This window comes from Neomonachus schauinslandi, chromosome 11 (genome assembly GCF_002201575.2).
Source record: "Neomonachus schauinslandi chromosome 11, ASM220157v2, whole genome shotgun sequence".
NCBI lineage: Eukaryota > Metazoa > Chordata > Mammalia > Carnivora > Phocidae > Neomonachus > Neomonachus schauinslandi.
Window position 1 is genome coordinate 2,174,075 of NC_058413.1, and position 18,104 is coordinate 2,192,178.

Consider the following 18,104-nt stretch of genomic DNA (forward strand, 5'->3'; position numbering starts at 1 on the left):
AGATAGATAGATAGATAGATAGATAGATAGATAGATAGATAGATAGATAGATAGATAGAGGATAGATAGATGATAGATAGATAGATAGATAGATAGATAGATAGATAGATAGATAGACCGACCGACCAGCCAAGAAAATTCCCAACATGCGGGGGAAAGAAGTTCTAGTATTACAGCTGTTCAGCAGGCCTGAAGAGCAACCAGTCCTCCAAGAACTGTAGGAAGAAATTTCTAGGAGAAAAAAATAATAAAGCTGGTAGATTGCTGGTGTTCTCAATTGAATGAATAGAAGTTTTATAATTCTGGCAGGAAGTTCACGAATGAGCTAGTGACAGATGCATTAAAAATTAAGCAAAACAGGGGCACCTGTCTGGCTCAGTCAGTAGAGCATGCAACTCTTGATCTCAGGATTGTAGGTTTGAGTCCTACATTAGGTGTAGAGATTACTTAAAAATAAAATCTTAAAAAAAATTAAGTAAAACATGAAGGCAATCCTTAACGCCAGGGAAAACAAAAAGTTGTAGTCATAGAAGACCACATGACTCAGCTGAAAACCTCATTTATGTAGGCATATAAAGTTACATAATTTTTACACAAAATGCAAAGAGTAAATTTTTTTTAAAAGATTTTATTTTTTACTTAGAGCACAGAGGGAGAGGGAGAAGTAGACCCCTGCTGAGCAGGGAGCCTGACACAGGGCTCCATCCCAAGACCCTGGGATCGTGACCTGAGCCGAAGGCAAACACTTAACCTACCAAGCCACTCAGGGGCCCCACTAAATACTTATTTAGTCTAGAACTGCAACATGTTGAGAGGATAGGGGAATGGCAAAAGCAGAGGTTGTGAAAATGAAATCTTAATCTCTTATCTTCCATGTTAGGCAGTCACTAGATAATGTCTAAAACTACAAAAGCAAGGAATCAGTAGAAGCAAATGATTTAGAAATACCAAGGTAAAGCCAAGAGACAGCTGAGAGGGTTGAGGAGTTGGCTCTGGGGATGGAGGAGATAGCACCCACAGGAGCTCTTCAAGTGGGCTTGCTGGCTGGTGGTGAGAAAACTCCAAAACGGAGGGAGTGATGGTGCCGGAGAATGGAAGGTCTGACAATGCCCTGGTGAGGAGGAGGAGGAGGAGATGGTCAGCAGAGGAGCAGGGGCTTCGAGGGGGGAACGGGCAGGGTGTGTTGCCAGGTTTGGGAAGAGCAGAAGAGTGGGTAAGGAGGCAGGCACTTCTCGCTGTATGTGCAGACTTGGAGCTGGCAGGTCCCTGGGACCGGAGCCGGAGGCCTGGGGCTGTGTGAGAGGGGCCAGCAGTGAGAGAGGAGGGCTCACCAGTGGGCACCCACTCCCCACCTTTAACTCAGGTTGACAGAAGGACAGGGGCTCCTGCCCAGATGGGCCTCCCAGAGCTGCGATCCAAGTGGTATCAAGGATGGTTCTCCAAGGCCCCTGGATCTAGGCACAAGTGGGGAACCCGCAGGCTGTGACTGTAGGTGACCTGGGTCTTGCTGGAGGCCGGCAGACCACACCCGATCTGGTCCCTGAGGGTCCCCCCCACACCCAGGCCCGGTGTCCCGAGGAGCTCTTCCTCCCAGCTCCAAGAGCAGGAAGGGCGGGCTGGGAGCCGCAGGATGGGGCCTGAATCTCTCATCAGCCCTCAGGTCAGCCTGGGCCAGATGGGCCCCCAGCCAGCCCCCGGCCTCCTTCCTGGGTGGAGGCCTCCCCGCCCTTCCGCTCACCTTCCGAGCATTATGGGCTTTCCTGGGAGCCCCCACCACTCAGCGGCTCTCGGGTCCGACCTCCCGAGGACACCCCACGTCCATCACTGCTGGTGCCCTGGCCAGGGTCAGAGTTGGGCTTCCTAAGGTCACAGCTTTGGTGTGGAGCCTGGACTGAGGTGGGGACAAGAGTGCAGGGGAGTGGCAGTAAGGGGCAATGCTGTCCCCTGCGCAGGAGCTGCAGGTGGCCTGGTCAAGTGTCTGTAAGGGTGAGGCGACGCCATGCTGAGGAGCATCATTCTTTGCTTTTCCATTTTGACTGGTCCCCATGCAAACTCCTCCTGCCTGTGGTGGGTGGGTGTTCCTAGGTAGTACGGGACTGCCTGCCAGGTGGGGGATGAGACCACCCACAGCTCTCCCAGAGTCAGGAGGCTGGCGGAATGGCTGCTGGGCCTTTGTGATTAGGGGAAGCTCTGGGTCGAGGGTCCATATGACCCCCCACAGCACTGCAGGAGTCCCCCAGGAGCTCGCCACATAGAAAGGCAGAGGACCTGACCCCTCCTCATTTCCCCAAATGGTGGGAGGTCTATGGGCTTCTGGAGAAGCCAGCATATTAGAGGCCCAAGAGCCACAGAATGGGGCCCATGCCCTGCAGTGTCCACCACTCAGGGGCTAGCGTCGGCCCTAGAACCCCAGGGAACCAGGCTAAGGGAGGCCCCTATGTCCAGAGACTGTCTCTCTTGGCCTAGGTGGCCTTCGCTGCAGCCCTCCTATCCTCCACCCAAGGTGCGTGAGGATGGGGGAGGCAGAGGCTGAGCCAGGCCCCCCACCTGCCCACAGACCCCAGCCCCACCTCTTAGGACACAGCCCCAAGAAGGACCCTGGAACTCTGGGGATTTGTGCCCTCCCCCAGCACCTCTCTGAAGACCACCTTGATCAGTGGGTCACCCGAGCCCCAGGAGGGGCCCCTGGGCACGGCCACCTCATTCTGGGTCTGCCCTGGGCCCCTGCCCGCCTGGCCCTGCACTGTATTGTTGGCCAGTGGCTGTGAACATAAACTACTGTCCTCGTGACCGGGGGGAGGCTGCCGTGCAGGGGGTCAGAGACTGGCGCAGGTCATGGGGCGGGCAGACCTGACCCTCCAGCGCCTCTTGGACCATCCCTTCACATTCCTGTCTTACAGAGCCCGCAGCACAAGCTGGGAAAGGCGACCAAGGGCCATGTCCCACGTCTGCACGTGGCCAGGCCCAGACCATTGACGGGGCATTCGGCTGTGCCCCGCCACAGAACAGGGGAGCCCGTGTGACCTACAAGTGGGGGCCCCAGGGCGGGACTGCAGGCAGCAGTGGGGAAGGTGGGCCAGGGAGCAGGGACGGAAGGGAGGGCTGGGAATGTCCGCCTGCCTGGGAAGGAGGGGTTCTGGGAGCAGAGAGGGAGCAGGACCTGCCAAATATGTCCAGATGGGGCTGGAGCACTCGGGGCCTGGCCTGGAGCCCCAGCGACTTCCTGCCCGCCCACCCTGCTCCCCCACCTCCTCACCCACGTCCCAGACGGTCGGTCTCAGGGTGGGGGCAGGGCGCAACAGCATTCCTGGGCTGGGGGTGGGCAGAGGCTCGGGTCCACCCCCACACATGACACGGAACACCTACCATGCCTGGCTGGGGCAGGTGACCACCCAGGCCCCCCTAGACCCACACCTCCCCGTGAGATGGGTCCTGGGGAGGTGCCCAGACCCAGCGACGTGGGAACCACCCCAAGCCCAGCCATGAAGGGTGAGGGACTTGAAGGGGGTAGGTGGGCAGAGCACGGGCAAGGTAGAAGGTGGGGTGCTGGGCATGGCACTGAGATGCCACGGAGGCGGGCCTGCAGGACAGAAAGGGCAGGGGGCCCTGGAGGGTCCCTCGTGGTTCTCCATAGCTGGAGAAACAGCTAGAGATGTGGGAGGCCTCACAGAGCCTCTCGTGCACTCCCGCCCCAGCCCAAGCCTCCGGGAGGCCCTCTTCCCACTCTGCTGGGGCTGCCGCTTCTCCGCTTCTCCAAGGGATCTGCCCGGGGCGGCCGCACCAGCTGCACCAACACCCAGAGCGTGGATGCGGGGCTTGCCTGAGATGCCGAGGCCGCTGCCCCAGGGAGCCAGTACCCGGCAGGGGAAGGGCAGGCTGGGGGGCTCCGGGCCTCACAAGTCAGGAGGGAACAGGCTGGGGAGGGCGCGGTCATTTCCATGAGGTGCGGAAGACACACCCAAGCCCCCAGCCGGGCCTCAAATTCCAGGCAGGACACTGGGCTTGAGCCTACAGGGGAGGAGACCCCCGTGACTTCCCTAGGAAGGCAGGTTCCAGGAGGGGGCTCAGCCCTGCCATCGGGCACGTCCCATGTCTCCCTCCCCACAAGGCTCTTCCAGGTGCCAGGAAAGGGGCCGGATTCCAGATTCCAGGTCTGGCCACCCAGCCCCCATCTGGGACCCCAGCCCAGAGCCCTGGGGCCCCAGCCTCCAACCTGGTTCCAGCCTCAGGGGAGACTGATTCAAGGAATCCCGTCCTAGGAGCGTGAGCAGGAAGTGGGGGTGGGGGGAGCGGCCCTGTGCTGGGTCCCAGCCCGGGGGCCCGGGGGCCGGGGGGCCGGGGGCCCGGGGGCCGGGGGCTGCCTGCCCGTCTAGGTCAGCCGCAGCTGCAGCCCGGCCCTGGGCTGCTGAGTCATGGGACTGCTGTCTCCAGGCCAGGACCAAGGCGGGAAAAGCAGTGAGGCCGGACGCCCCGGCCCCTAGAGGGCAGGCAGGGCCCCCCCGGAGACTGAGGGAGGCCAGTGTGTACCTTAGCTCTTCCAGCACCCCATCCCTGCCACCACCCCTGAATTCTCCGGGTGCCAGCTCCCCAGCGTCCACACCCAGCGCGGCCCTCAGCCCCGCTCTGGTGGAAGCCTCTGTGTGTGCACGCTCACACACACACACACACACACACGTGCCTGCACACTCACGCAGGCCAAGGCCCTCAGCCCCTCTGCTGGTCGCCCCCTCCCTGGAGCTGTTGTGAAGAGTTCTGGCGTCCAGGGCTGGTTATTCACTCATTCTGCAAATCTTCCCTGAGGGCCTACTATGTGCCGGGCCCTGGGCTAGCAGCTGCGAGCAACGGTGCAGGAGCTCCCCCCTCAAGGAGCTGACCGTCTGCAGTGGACAGAGACAGAAAAGGAGACAAGGCAGCGAAACAGTGAGGAGTGCCAAGGACAGGGCAGCAGATAGGTCATGGACATGCCAGGGCGGGCCCTGAGAGGGGCATCTAAGTAAACATCTAAAGGAAGGCAGAGGCAGCCTGAAGCTCGTGGAGCCGAGAGCCTGCCTTATAGTCAGCAGGTGCAAAGGGCCTGTGGCAGGACTAAGCCTGCACAGAAGGCCCACAAGGATGGAACAAAATCAGCAGGGGCAGCAAGGAAGGTGTGACCAGATTGTGATGGGCCTCAAGGCCCCAACAGTGACCCTGGCCTTGGCACTGAGGGTATAGGGAGCTCCCATTTTAACATCCTTCCCCTGGGGCCTAAGAGGGGCCATGGGACCGTAGGTGAGAGGCCGCTGTGGCATCCAGGAGTTGCTGGTGGCTCAGCCCAGAGCCACGGCTGTGGGGGGGCGGGGGGGGCGGACAGGAAGGAGGCTCAGATTCCAAGTGGATTTGCTGGGCCCCGAAGGTCTCCAGCCTTGACCATGTTGGTGCCTCTGGGGCTGGGTCAGATGACAGATGTGAGAGAAAGGAGCCGGGGCGGCCCCAGGATCGCTGCCCTGACCCCTTAGCTAAGCAGGGAGCCCTGAGAGGAGCAGACTGGGAGAGACTTCAGGTCCAGAGAGGACTCGCTGAGTTCCACACACCTTGACACCCTGGAGGGGCGGCCGAGCAGGCAGTGCGTCTGTGGCCTGGGCCCAGGAGAGACGGGAGGCCACGGCCACAGATGGCAAAATCAAGAGAGGGCTTCCTTTGTTTTGATGTTGGGGATGGGGTGTCTGCTGGTGGAGGGAGGGGCATGCTGGTGATTTGGGGAGGGGAGAGAGGGCTAACCTGGGTGGGTGCTCTCGGAGGGGCGGCCTCAGATAGCTGCTGGACAGCCCCGAGGACAGGCCAGGGCGGAGGACTCCTCTCCTGCAGGTCCTCGGGGGGCAGAGCGGAGAAGGGCGCAGGGTTCTGGGAAGGCGGCAGACAGTGGGAGGTGAGCAAGCTGGCAGGGGGGCTGGCCAGCAGAGTCCGGGGAGACCCCTGGGCTGGACGTGGCCGGGGAGCTGCATGGCCAGGCAGAAGCGATCCCTCCTGGAGGCTACGGGATGGGGAAGGTGACAGAGGTGGTTAAAGGGCAGAGGTTCTCAGTCACGGGTCAGTGGTGTCAGGGGGTCGAAGGCACGTTGGAGCCAGGGTCATGGGAGACCCCGCCATCTACGGGGAGGCCCCATCCCAGGAAAGGAATAAAGGAGGCAGAAAGCTTCAAGAGGGGAGGGTCGTGGCTCCAGGGTTGACTGTGAGCCCCAGGGGCAAGGAGGGGGCGGCGGAAGCGGAAGGGCAGGTGCAGGGGCCACGTGGAAGGGCCACTGCAGAGCATGGCCTTGCCACAGCCCCCAGAAGACCCGTTCCCGGAGCAGCGTCCCCTGGGGCGGGCACAGGGGTGTCGTCAGCCGAGCTCTCGGCCTCCCTGCCCCGCTAGGGACACTGGCCACGTGAAACCCCCCGAGCCCCACGGGAAGGCCCCCTGTGCGGCCGCCCTGAGGAGCCAGCTCCGTGGACATGTTTCAACAAGGCGACCTCAAACCTGCGTTGAGTGAAAACAAGCAAGTAGAGAGCCACAGTATCTCACATTACCATTTATGCTAAAACCTGCCACGGAGTGATTCTGCACCACGTGCACAAGCCGGGGCCTTGCCGGGGCTGCAAGTATAAACAGCAGATCCCTGCGCCACTGACCTGGGAGAGGAGAGGACCCAGGGAGGTGGGCCCGGTCAAAGAGGATGCTTCTTTGAAATGTTTTCACTTTTGGGGGACAGTGTTCTTGAAGAGTCCTTCCGTCTTACAAACCTGGTGAACAGGCTCATCTAAAGGCAAGGACTGCGGCCGGGCAGAGCCGTGGGCCAGGGAGGGGGCACAGCGGGCGCTCTCCTGGAGGCTGGTGTGGGTGGACGGGCTGCAGCCGTCCGGGGACGAGGCGGTGGGGTGCGTGCCGTCGGGGAGCAGCCGGGGAGGCTGGTGCAAGTGTCCAGAGAGAGGACGTGGTCCCAGGCTGAGCGGAGACAGTGTGGTCCGAGAGAGCTGTGCACCAGGCTGGGGGTGCAGCCAATGTTGGGGGACAGGGAAGTGGTCAGAGGCAGCTGTGAGGTGCTGGGGAGCTGGGGGACACAGTGGGGTCTTCTCCCCCAGAGACTTTCACAGGCCTGAGGGGCTGTCCAAGGGAGGTGGACCCTGCCCCCAGGAGACCCAGACACATGCTCATGGACCCCCATTCTCAGACAGGTCCCCCACAGCTGCCCTACACTACAGGATGGACCCACTGTCCCCTCCCTGTTAGGCCCAGAGTTACCCAGCCAGTGAGGGGTCACGGATGGCCTGGCTGTGTCCCTGCTTTGGGAGGACAGATGTTCAGGAAGCAGACAATGCAAGCGATACCCCGGCCAACTGCAGGGCTAGAAGAAGAACAGGGAGAAGCCGGCAGGTGGACCAGGAGGGAGCAGGAAAGAGACCCTCCCCTTGGGGCCAGAAGAATGAGAAGGGTCTGCGGGCTCTGCGGAGGAGTAGATTCTTCCAGGAAGTGGGGCCGGCTGGTGCAAAGGTCCTGAGGCAGGGAGACTTACAGCACATCCAAGGAACTGGAAGAAGCCAGCCTGGGGCATGAAGGGGCCGAGACTGAGGTGGACACAGGGCCCAGATGAGGGACCCTGTGGCCAAGGCGGGGCTGTGTCTTTATCCCGAGAGCAGCGGGGAGACCTACAGGGGCTTTATTCAAAGCAAGGACGGGCTGTGAGGATGGCGTTGGGGGGTGGGTGGTGAGCTGAGTGCCGAGGGGGTACTGCTGGGTGGCCAGGAGGCTGGTGGGCTTGGGGTCTCAGGGTGGAGGTGTGGGGGTGGCTGGGCCCGGCCCGAGAGGCCATTGGCAGATAGAACCCACCTGCCAGCCACCGCTGGGCCTGGTGTCACCCTCCCACCCAGCCCAGGGTTTGGCGGAGGCGGCCAGGCGCTCGCTGGCTCCAGGTACAAAGTGTTCTGCCCGGCGTCCCCCTGGCTTCCGGGACTTCGAGGCCTGTCAGAGGGGCAGTGCAGGAGGGGAGGCGGGGGGAATCAGATGCCGGTGGGGCCTCCTGCCGCCAACACAAACACGGCCTCTCGCTTCCAGCCTCCGTCTCCAGTCTGCCCTACATTCCCGCCTGCCTGCCCCCCCGAGCAGGGAGGCTGCGTCGGCCCGGCCTGGGGCTGCCGGACGTGGGCAGGGCGGGCGGCCGCCCCTGCTCAGCCTCTGTTGGCAGGACCCCCCGGAGGCCTGGTGAGGGGCTGGCCCAGCCCATCGGGGAGTCCCGAGCCCCACCCAGGGCCTCCCCCCAGCCCACCCGCCTGGTAGCTGTGGGTCCTGGCCCCACCACCCAGGTCTCCTTCCAAGGCCCCTAACTCTACCACTGACCCCCCCATGCCCCATGAGCCTTCTCCTCCCTCAGGTGTTACTGGAAGTCCACGGGCAGCAGCCTCGGTGGGGCTCAGTGGGGCTGTGGGTGTGTTGGCCCCGGCGGAGGCCCAGGGGGAGGGCAGGGGGCCAAGGGTCCAGGAGTATGGACTGCGTCGATGAACAGAGCACACGCAGACTCTGCGGGGCTTTCATCCTGGGGCAGCGGGGGATGGGGGGCAGCAAGAAGCAGGTGTGTGAGGTCTGGAGGCCAGGGCCTGGGTGGCAGGTCAGTGCTTCCAGTACGGAACCCGGGAGGCTCTCTGGAGGAGACAGCAGAAGTGCAGACGAGCTAAGGGCACTAGCCACGTGGAACCCAGGAGGATGCTCCTTGTGGGGCAGGAGCGGGGACAGACCAGGGGCCTGAGGCTGGGGCTGACAGGCGGGTGATGGGCTTGGACCACACAGCGCCCCCCAGCCACCATGATGGGATGTCTGTTCAGACCTCAGAGGACAGTCTTCTCCCAGTTCTGAGCAAAAGAACCAGATCCCTCAGACTGCGGGGGCCAAGGGCGGAGGGCGTTGGCGTTGTCCAGGTGAGCTGGTCCACGCTTCCCTCACAGCCTCTCCAGCCGGCCCCCGGGATGGATCTACCGAGGGATTTCACCTCCAGAGAGAAGGGCCCTGGCATGCACCCATGGCTGAGAACAGAGTGTGTTATAAGGCCGCCATTACTCATGCTTTCGTGGGGACCGCAAGGTAGGTGGAGACCCGAGGAGCTTAGCATGTAAAAAGGGCATTCTGTTTCGGTGGGGAAAAGGTAGGTTATTCGGTAAAACGTGGTGCATCAATGGTCTGTCGTTCAAAATCAGTCCCATGCCAATCAAAGATTTATGGGTAAAGTACAAAAACAAAAAGCTCTAGGAAAAAATGTTTCAGTGTTGGAATGGGGAAGGCCACTCCACATGTGCACAGAAATCTAGAAACCATAAAGGAAAAGAGGGGTAACTCCCACTCCATGAAAAAGCAAACGAGTAAGTAAGATTTTTGTGCAGCAAGACAAAAAATAATAATTATGATTGCCATAAACCACTGCACGAGACAAACAGCACACTAGGGAAACACATTTGTGATGTATGTGTGGAAGGACAGACTTCCTTAATATACAAAGGGCCCTGATAGATCAATGACAATGAAAATGCCTGGCCAGCAGTGTCAGCCAGGGAGGGAGCAAGCACTGGGCTTGGAGGACCTCTGCACCTCCTGCTTGGCACTGGGGCCCTGGAAGAATGTCAGGGGGCCTCACTTCCTCATCCAGCAAGTATTCACAGAGCACCAACTCCATCCCACATGTATTTACCGAGCACCCACTACATGCCAGGCTCTGGGAGACCGTCTGGGAATACCACAGTGACAGCATGGTCAAAGGCCTGGCCTCAGGAGCCTTCAGTGAGTGGAAGGGGCCACGAGCAAGCAAATCAGCAAATGAGGACATTTTGGAGAGTGGTGAGAGCTACGAATAGAACTGTGAGCGATTCAATAAGGAGGCTCCTGGCTGAAAAGGTCAGGGAAGGCCGCTGTCAAAATTTGAGCTGAGGTTCTACGACATGGTGGCAGAGGGAAGAGCATGTTCAAAGGCCCTGGGGCAGGATCAAGAGGGATGTGTGTGCTCGGGATCCGAGAGAAGGGGGTCCGGGAGGACTGACTGAGGGGGCTGCAGAGATTACATTGCACTCTGGGTGCACCTGCCGGGAATTCTGCGGAGGGCGCTAGCTCAGGTCAGCGGGGAGAAGCTCAGCCTGGCAGCTGTCTAGGCTGAATGGGAGGTAGCCGAGCCTGTCAGTGAGAGGGGACCCGACAGTGCCGGCGAGGGATGTGGGTGGCCCGGGCTGGGGTGTCGGGGAAGGAGAGGAGAGGGGTGGGATTCAGGGCACATGCCCTGGAGCGCCGCGGGACCCCAGCTGAGCGCTGCACTGTGGGAGGGCCGGCGCCAACCCTGAGACAGGAGGACAAGGTTGGGCACGCTTCTCTTTGTGACCTGCTGTGCTGAGGTGCTGTGAGGCCCACGTGTCGGTGGAGGCGAGCTTCTGGGGCCCCGGGGAGAGCACAGAGCCAGGGCCGAGACTTGGGGGTGTCTGTGCAGAGGGAGGTCCTAGGGCTGGGTGCAGAGGGTGGGCGAGGTCGTGCCGGCCGAGTGAACACAGGTGCAATGACCCTGAGACCCCTGTCCGCGGTCAGCCTGGACCAAGGCGCTGCTGAGCTCCCGGGCAGCCCCTGGGCATCCGTGAGGCGGCCCCCAAGCAAGCAGGTGTCTGTGGGGCTGGTGGAAGGACCTTCTCCCCGTCATGGTGCTCTCTCAGAGGGAAGCAGCCTGCACGCCTGAGCGGTGGTTAGCGGGGGCCAACCAGGCACTGGCAGGCCTCCAGAAGGGCCTTGGGCGGGGGCATTGACCAGGTCCTCAGCCATTTGGTCACGCTGTGCGGAGGACCCAGCTGACACACGGCTGACCTTGGCAGTGGCTCAGTCCACCTGCCATAGCGTGGCCTCCTCCATCCCCCCCCTGCAGCCCAGATAGCAGGAGATGCAAGGGACGGACGCTAGCAAGGGGCCTCGGTCTGCGGCCTCCGAGACGCTCCCCTTCGCCAAGTGCCAGGTCATCGACCCCACCATGACACCAGTCCTGGGGCCAAGACACGAGCGGCTGCCATGTCTCCTGCCCCACTGAGCCGAGGCTCACCCCTAGCCTGGACTCCGCCCGAGCAGAGGGCCCTGGCAGACAGGCGGAAGGACACGGGTTGGTGACCATGAGTCCCTGTTAGAAGACACTGGCATTCAACAGAGCCCCCTTGCCGGGGGGTGGTGGGGGGAGGGGTGCTGCTCAGCCTCTGAGTTGCTCTGTCCCAGCAGCATCGTGGGTGTGGAGGGGAGCTCACCTCCTTGGCACGTGCAAAGGCCCAGGGGCCTGGAGGTCCTGGTAGACACACTCGCACCCTCGGCAGCTCGGGGAACATTTTAGTGAGTGGTGACCTGTGTAAAATCACAGCCGGGGCGGCCCGTGCGTTCTCCAGCACGGTCTCCGTGCCCCAGAAAGCCCGGTGTACGCGCGCACGCACACACGTACCACACATGAGCGGCCGGCCTCGGAGGCCAAGGGACTCGGCCAAGGTCACCAGGCTCGGACACGACCCCAGGCGGCCCATCCAGTGCCCGAGCCCTCCTCCCCTCGGACCCGGACCCAGTGCCACGCACACCCCCAGAACCTCCCGCAGAGGCTGCAGACCAGCCCTCCCGCGGCTCCGTGGCCCGCACACCGGGCCCTGCGGCCGCCCCCTCAGTGGTGGGTGCGCGCCTTGCCACAGGATGGAAAGCTCCCGCAGGGCGGCGGCCCTGGGACTGGCAGTAAAACCTCTGCCGCTAGAAACACGGTTGGGTTTTCTCCAAGAGCTAAAGCACTAAAACAAAGTCATAAACACAATTACACCGTCTCCTGCCATAAATTAGGACGTTATGAAGCGCTGTGATCTATTCCCACTCATACCCAGCTCTGCAAGACGGCCCAGCCCCACGGGCCCTAACGAAAGGGTGATTTATGGGCGCTGTTGTCGGCTTCTTGCCGTGGGGGAGGGGCGCTCCCGAGCCCTGAGGAGTCAGAGGCCCAGCGCCGGCGGCGGACCTGTGGGCCACATGCACGCTCCGGGCCGGCCCGGCTGCCCGCTGGGTGGGACATCCCGGGACAGCTCGCCCCAGGCAGGCGGACGGGCACCCTGCGCCCCCTCCCCGTCCCCGGGGGGGCTCTGGAGTCCAGCTGCTGGGCAGTGTAGCCCTGGCTGCATCCGCCCCGCCCCCCCGGTGCTAGCGAGGGCGAGGAAGGGCAGAGGCCCCGGGCTCGTGGAGCCTGATTCTAGTGAGAGACACAAACACACACCAGGTGTCTTGGGGAAAATATGGGCTGCTCCGGGGGGATCCGGAGGGCTGTGGCAAGGGAGGGAGGTGACCTCGGGTCAGCGATGCTGGTGAGACCTCACTGGGGGGCTTCGGGGGTGACTGGTGCAGGCAGCTGGAGCAGCGGGGACGAAGGCCACCATGTGTGAGGATCAGCCGAGGGCTCTGCAGTGGAGCGAATGAGGAGGGAGGAAGGGAGGCCAGAGAGCCAAGGGGGGGGGGCGGCGTGCCAGGGACCACGCAGGGACTCAGGCTTCCAGCAGTGGGATGGCAGCTCAGGAGGGTGTGAGCAAGACAGCGACGGGACCCGGCGTGTGTTCGGAAAGGCCTGTAGAAGCATGTTGGGGGAGGCGGGGAAGCTGGCTGGCAGGCTACTGCACCTGTCCCAGCAAGAGAGGATGGTTGCCTAGCCTGGGCTTGGCCATGGAGGGGTCCCCCAGGCTCTGCCGACAGAATGCCGAGCGTGATGCTGAGATTTGGAGCCTTTTCCCGAGATGAGGAGACTTCGGAAGGATCAGGATGGGCCCGGAGAGGTGGAAGGACCTAGACGGGGGTGCAAGAAGCTGGGTTCTCACAGTCTGAGTTCAGCCTGCAGCTGCACGTAAAGGTGCTGGGTGCGTCCCTGGCCTGAGCCTGGCGTGCTCCAGGTCAGAGGATGGGGGGTGGCCCTCCTGTCAGTCAGTGGGGAGGGCTCTGGGCAGGCAGACCCCAGACGGAGCCGATGCCCTCCCCTTTGTGGCTTTTCTCAGGGGATGTGGGAGCTCGGCATCACCCGCATGGGCTGGAGGGCACAGGGAGCAGAGGTCATAGGTCCCTGTGACCCCCACCACCCTCCCTGACCAGGCAGCAGCTTTTGGAGTGAGGGTCAAGGGCCATGCCCACAGGAAGGGGGCACAAGCATGGCATTTTATGGGGATAGAGAACTCAGAAGTCCTGGGGTGGGAGGGGCAGGACGACCTCCTGTAATCTGCTCAGCAGCCCTGCGGCCCAGGGTAGGGGTCACCCCTCTCAGACCAAGCCCTTCCTGTGTCCAGCAGGGCCCGAGGACCCCTTGGTGTGGCCAGGCTCTTTGACGGGGCAGGCACGCACACTCCTATCCACCAATCAGAGTTCACTCCTCAGACCCCAAGTCCCACCCTGTGCTGGGGACATCTAGTGAGCTCTGTATGTTTGGGAGGGGTGGCAGGGTGACACCGCCCACCCATGAGACTATGAGGTGTGGCTGGGGCTCAGGGGCCCTGGCCAGGGGAGGTGGGCCTCTGTCCTAAGCTCTCCAGCACAGGGCTCCCTCCTGGCCTGGCCAGAGTGGGGGCTGGGAGGGTGGCACCGGGAGCCCCTCCCCTGAGCACTTCCTAGACCTGCCCCTGGCTCTGTCTCCAGGGACTCTAGGCAGCCCCCGGACCGCAGCTGCATCACCCGTCTGATGGGCTCAGACGGCAGCCACACGGCACCCCCCGTGCCCCGGCCCTTCATTGCCGCACCTCCCTTGTGTCTGTGAAGTGGGGGGGAGCCAGGGAGAGCCAGAGGCCTGCAGGAGGGACCGGGGGCGGGGGGCAGGTAGAGGATGAAGGGAAGGCAGAGCCAGTATGCAGACGTGCTGAGTGATCACGGCCCCGTCACCATGCACGTCCCCGGTGTGTGTGCCAGGGTGAGCTAGCTGGGGCCCTGGGCTCCTGTATGCCCAGCCCGGAGCCTAGAACCCCCCAACTCCCTACAGCCCAGGTGGGTCCAGGACAGTCTGCAAACAGGAGGGCCCAGGTGACCTTCGCCGGTGACCCCGCAGAGGGCTCTGGGATGTCCCGGGAGGAGGTTCCACCCCACCTACAGGTACCTCCCTCCCCTTGAGCCCCAGGCCTCCGTGGCCCCCCCTCTTGCCCGTCTCCCACCGGAACAGCCAGGGCCATTGGCAGGTCGAGAGCCGGGATCAAGGCTGAACAGGTCCTGCAAAAATCTCCCTTGAAAGACTCTTTTTCAAGATTTTCTTTTGAAAACAAATTCATAACCACATCACACAGGAACCCCGTCGCCTCGGGTTTGATCACCAGCCGCCCGGGGTCCTCTCGCTAGCTGTTACTCTAATTGCTTTTTTCTCCTTGGAGGGCCGCGTGCGTCGTCTGTGGTTATTAATCTGGTGAGTCGAGGCGAGGAACAAGGGCCCTTTGTCGGCCCTGTCCTTTCAGTCTCTATCAGATTGCAAGGAACCATGAGGTCCAAGATCCCCAAAACTGATCTGCCCCCGCGGCTCTGGGGAGCGCCGTCGCGGCCCTGTGCGGGGCTGCCTTCCCCTGGGCACCCGCCAGGTGGACGCACCTCTCTGCAGCTGGGGTTTGGCCACTGAGCGCCCCCACCCTATGTGTGAGCGGGAGAAAGGCACCCTGTGCCCAAGCGGAGAAGGGAGGGGGACAAGGCCACCTCTCTGAGAAGTGACGGAGTGGGGCCTGAGGCCAACAGGAGCTACCTGCCCGTCACCCTGGCTCGGGCCCTCCTGAGCTCACAGGCCAGGGGGAAGGAGGGAGGCCCCTGCCAAGGAGCTGCTGCGTGGGTCCTGGGACCACCCTGATGCCCTGCCCCAGAGCAGAAGAGTGTCTGACTCCATCAGCCCGGGGGCTGGGGGGCTGGGCAATCACAGCAAACTTGGGGTACTCAGTGCCAGCAGCTGAGCCCAAGGCAGCCCTAGGGGAGCGGGGGGCACCAAGTTAGGCCACCAAGCTCCAGGAGGGGGCCTAGCTCTGTAGGGAGCGGGGGAGAGACTGGGAGGGCTCCAGAAGGCTTGACACCCCCCCCGGGGGTTCACTGCGCCCCTGCCTGCCACTGTATGGCCTGCAGGACAGTGCCCGGTGGCGGGACGGGCCGAGCGCCTCCCCCGGCCGCACCCAGCTGCCCCCACCCCTCCTGCATCCCAACCACACTTCTGTTTCCTTTTTGTCCAAGAACACCCTGTAAAGGCTTCCATACCCACTTACACATCTGGGGGCTCCAACAGATGTTCAAGTGCCGTAGAGTGAAAATTTATGAAACCACAAATTCTCTTCTGTAATGTATTTGGGGCTCTAATTAATGCCAAACCAATTGATACCCGAGCTGGGGCCTGCACAGTTAAATGACACTGAGCCACGCCTGGACGTGCCTCCTTCAAAGCCACCCGTGTGCAGGGCCCGGGGAGCGCAGGTGACCTCCCGGGGGCCTCCCAGGGCGCCCGCAGGTAGTAGAACTAAGGGGCCCCAGGGGATCTCGGGCCAGGAAGAGGGGTGGGGTTTAGGTGTGACCGCAGACAAGTCCCTCCACCCCATGTCCCCTCCTGCCTTGCTCACTGTGAGTGTCCACCCAGCCTTCTGAGCTCAGCTTGGACCCCCACACACACACCCTCACCCCCTCCCAGGTCCGGCTGCATCAGCCTTGACCCCTCCCAGACTGACAAGCGTGTCTTCCCAGCATGGAAGCCCAGGGTTGGGGCTTGCAGGGGTGAAATGGGAGAGGCAGGGGTCCCAGCCGGTGACCATGTGCAAGGCCCTTCTCCTCCTGGGGCCTCAGGGTCTGTGTCTGTGGGTTGGGGTGTAGGTCTCAGTTTGGGGGCTAGGAGAGCTGAGCAGCCCAGGCCCCACCCCAGCCAAACCAGAGAAGCCCTGCACCCCTTCCCTTGACCACCTGGGCTCCGGCGTCAGATTTATCCCGGAAAATAGAGGATCAAGCCCCTTGGGCCCCGGGTGATGGGGCCTCAGACGAGCAGCTGTCCCAGGGGGCCTGAGACAGGTAGTTCTCAGAGTCAGGGCCACCGGCCGGAGGCAGAGACTGCACCGGCCTCAGCCCTGCAAAGCTGGGGAGATGGGTCGCCTGGGTTGGGGGAGGGCACAGCCCCCCTCCCAGACAGCCCTTCCAACAGAAGGGGAGGGCTTAGGACGGGGGTTCCTGCCGGCCCCCATCCTGCCCTGCCTGGCACAGGGGCTCAGGGTAAGGGACTCCTCTGGCTCCTCAGGAGAGACCCCTCTTCTCTTCTTGTTCCTGCCAGCCTCCCTCCCCTCCCCTCCCCTCCCCTCCCCTGCAGCTCAGCGTCTGTGGCGGGCTGGAGGGTTGTCGGCTGCCACACCCGCTCTGGAGCCGGCCGCCCTGGGGACCCAGCTCCTCCAGCCCTCATGGGGTTTAGGGCCACTTCGCCCAACAGCAGCCTCCCCAGGGCAATGCAGCCGGCACCCAGGTCTGCCTGGTCCCGGGGAAGGGCCGCTGCGGCCGGCGGTGGGCCCAGGGGTGTCCCGGGGAGCAGGCTGGCCCTGGGCAGCCCCGGACAGAGCCCTCAGGTAGAACCGGCCTCCTCCTCTCCCTCCCGCACTGCTCCCAGTCCTCCGGGCGCTCCAGGCACCCACGGCAGCAGCAGGAGGGCCTACTTTGTCCTCTGACGCGCCCCGTGAAGGAGTCACCCCCGAGGCCCTGCAACCCCAGCTCATGCCTGGACCCCACAAGCTCACGGCTGGCTGGCTCCACACCCTCTGCTGGCCTACTCCCTGCGGGGGGCGCCCTCGCTCGACGGCGCCCGACCCAGGGCCCACCGGGCCGCCCTGCGCTGCCCCGGGCTGCCTTCAGCCCCCGCACTCCTAGCCCCCGGCAGCCGCTGTGGGGGACGCACCTGCTGGCCCCGGCCCATGCTGCCCCCGCGTTTGCTTCCAGTCTCCCAGGGTGAACCCCTCTGTTCCCCATCGGCAGCCCCAGAGCTCAGAGCGGGCCAGGCTTCTGATAAAAGGGGGTTGGGCCACGTGGCCAGAAAGAGCGCCCCGGCCTGACTCCTGGGGGATCGGTGCAGATGGGGTCCTGATTGGGTGGGACTCACCGGGAAGACAGTGATGCCGCTGGGAGGGGGGCAGAGGGGCAGGCGGAAGACGGACCCCACCCTGCGACCCCCGAGCCCCTCCCGGGAGGAATCACCTGGTCCACCTACAGGAGAAGCGGGGTGGTCTCTGCAAGTGCAGACACACACAGGGGGCCGCTGTGTGCGGCTCATGTGTGCAGGGACCCTCGGGCCTGCTCCCTGGGCACCTGCCCTACCCCAGCCCTCGCCGAGCCCAGGCCCGGAGGCCGTCCGCACACCTGGGCTGCTCCCACCCAAGACTCACCCCTGCTCCTGTCTCCACAGGTGACTCAGCTGGACCAGAGGCTGGTGCTCATCACAGACCTGCTTCACCAACTTCTCTCCCTGCACCAGGGCGGCCCCCTGGGCGGCCGGCCCCCCAGCGAGGGGGGGGCCCAGGCCCTGCAGCCTTGCAGCACCATCAGCCCCGAGCTCTTCCTGCCCAGCAACACCCTGCCCACCTATGAGCAGCTGACTGTGCCTCGCAGGGGCCCCGACGAGGGGTCCTGATGGGGGCTTGGAGCCCCAGGCCTGCGAGGGCAGGGCCGGAGGAGCTGTTCAGCCTGGCCCACCTCCCACCCAGCAGGGGCACCCCACCCCACAGGTCACCAGCACCTCCTCAAAGGCCCAAGAGAGCAGCCCCTCCCTCCCAGGCCCCGGACCCCCCATGGGCCACACCATCCTGAGAGCCTGCACTTCGAGGAGTCACCGAGGCCACTCCAGCCAACGGGTACTAGAACTCGGCTGGGTTTGGGGTCTCAGCTCTGAGACCATGGCCCCCACATCATTTGTATGGCAGTTGGGACCCAGTGGCAGGGCTCAGTCTAGACCCCCGGGGGGCCGGGCATCCTAGGCCCTTGGTCCAGCCCCCCCTATGATCAAGAAACAACACAGGTGTGTGCAGGCCCACCCTGGTAGGCCCCAGGGGACTTCCTGGGGGGGAGACAGAGGGACGGTCGGGACAGGGTCCACGGGTACCCCCCCCCGCAGACTCGA

General features: G+C 63.2%; 1 protein-coding gene across 1 annotated transcript in view; it reads left to right on the plus strand.

Moving 5' to 3' along the window:
• Nucleotides 1-17,717, plus strand: part of KCNQ1 (potassium voltage-gated channel subfamily Q member 1) — a 213,485-nt gene extending 195,768 nt beyond the window's left edge. The window contains exon 15 of the mRNA XM_044919539.1: nucleotides 17,394-17,717. Within this exon, the coding sequence (XP_044775474.1) occupies nucleotides 17,394-17,618 (225 nt within the window). The 3' untranslated portion in view covers nucleotides 17,619-17,717. The remainder of the gene's footprint in view (nucleotides 1-17,393) is intronic.
• The last annotated feature ends 387 nt before the right edge of the window (nucleotides 17,718-18,104 follow it).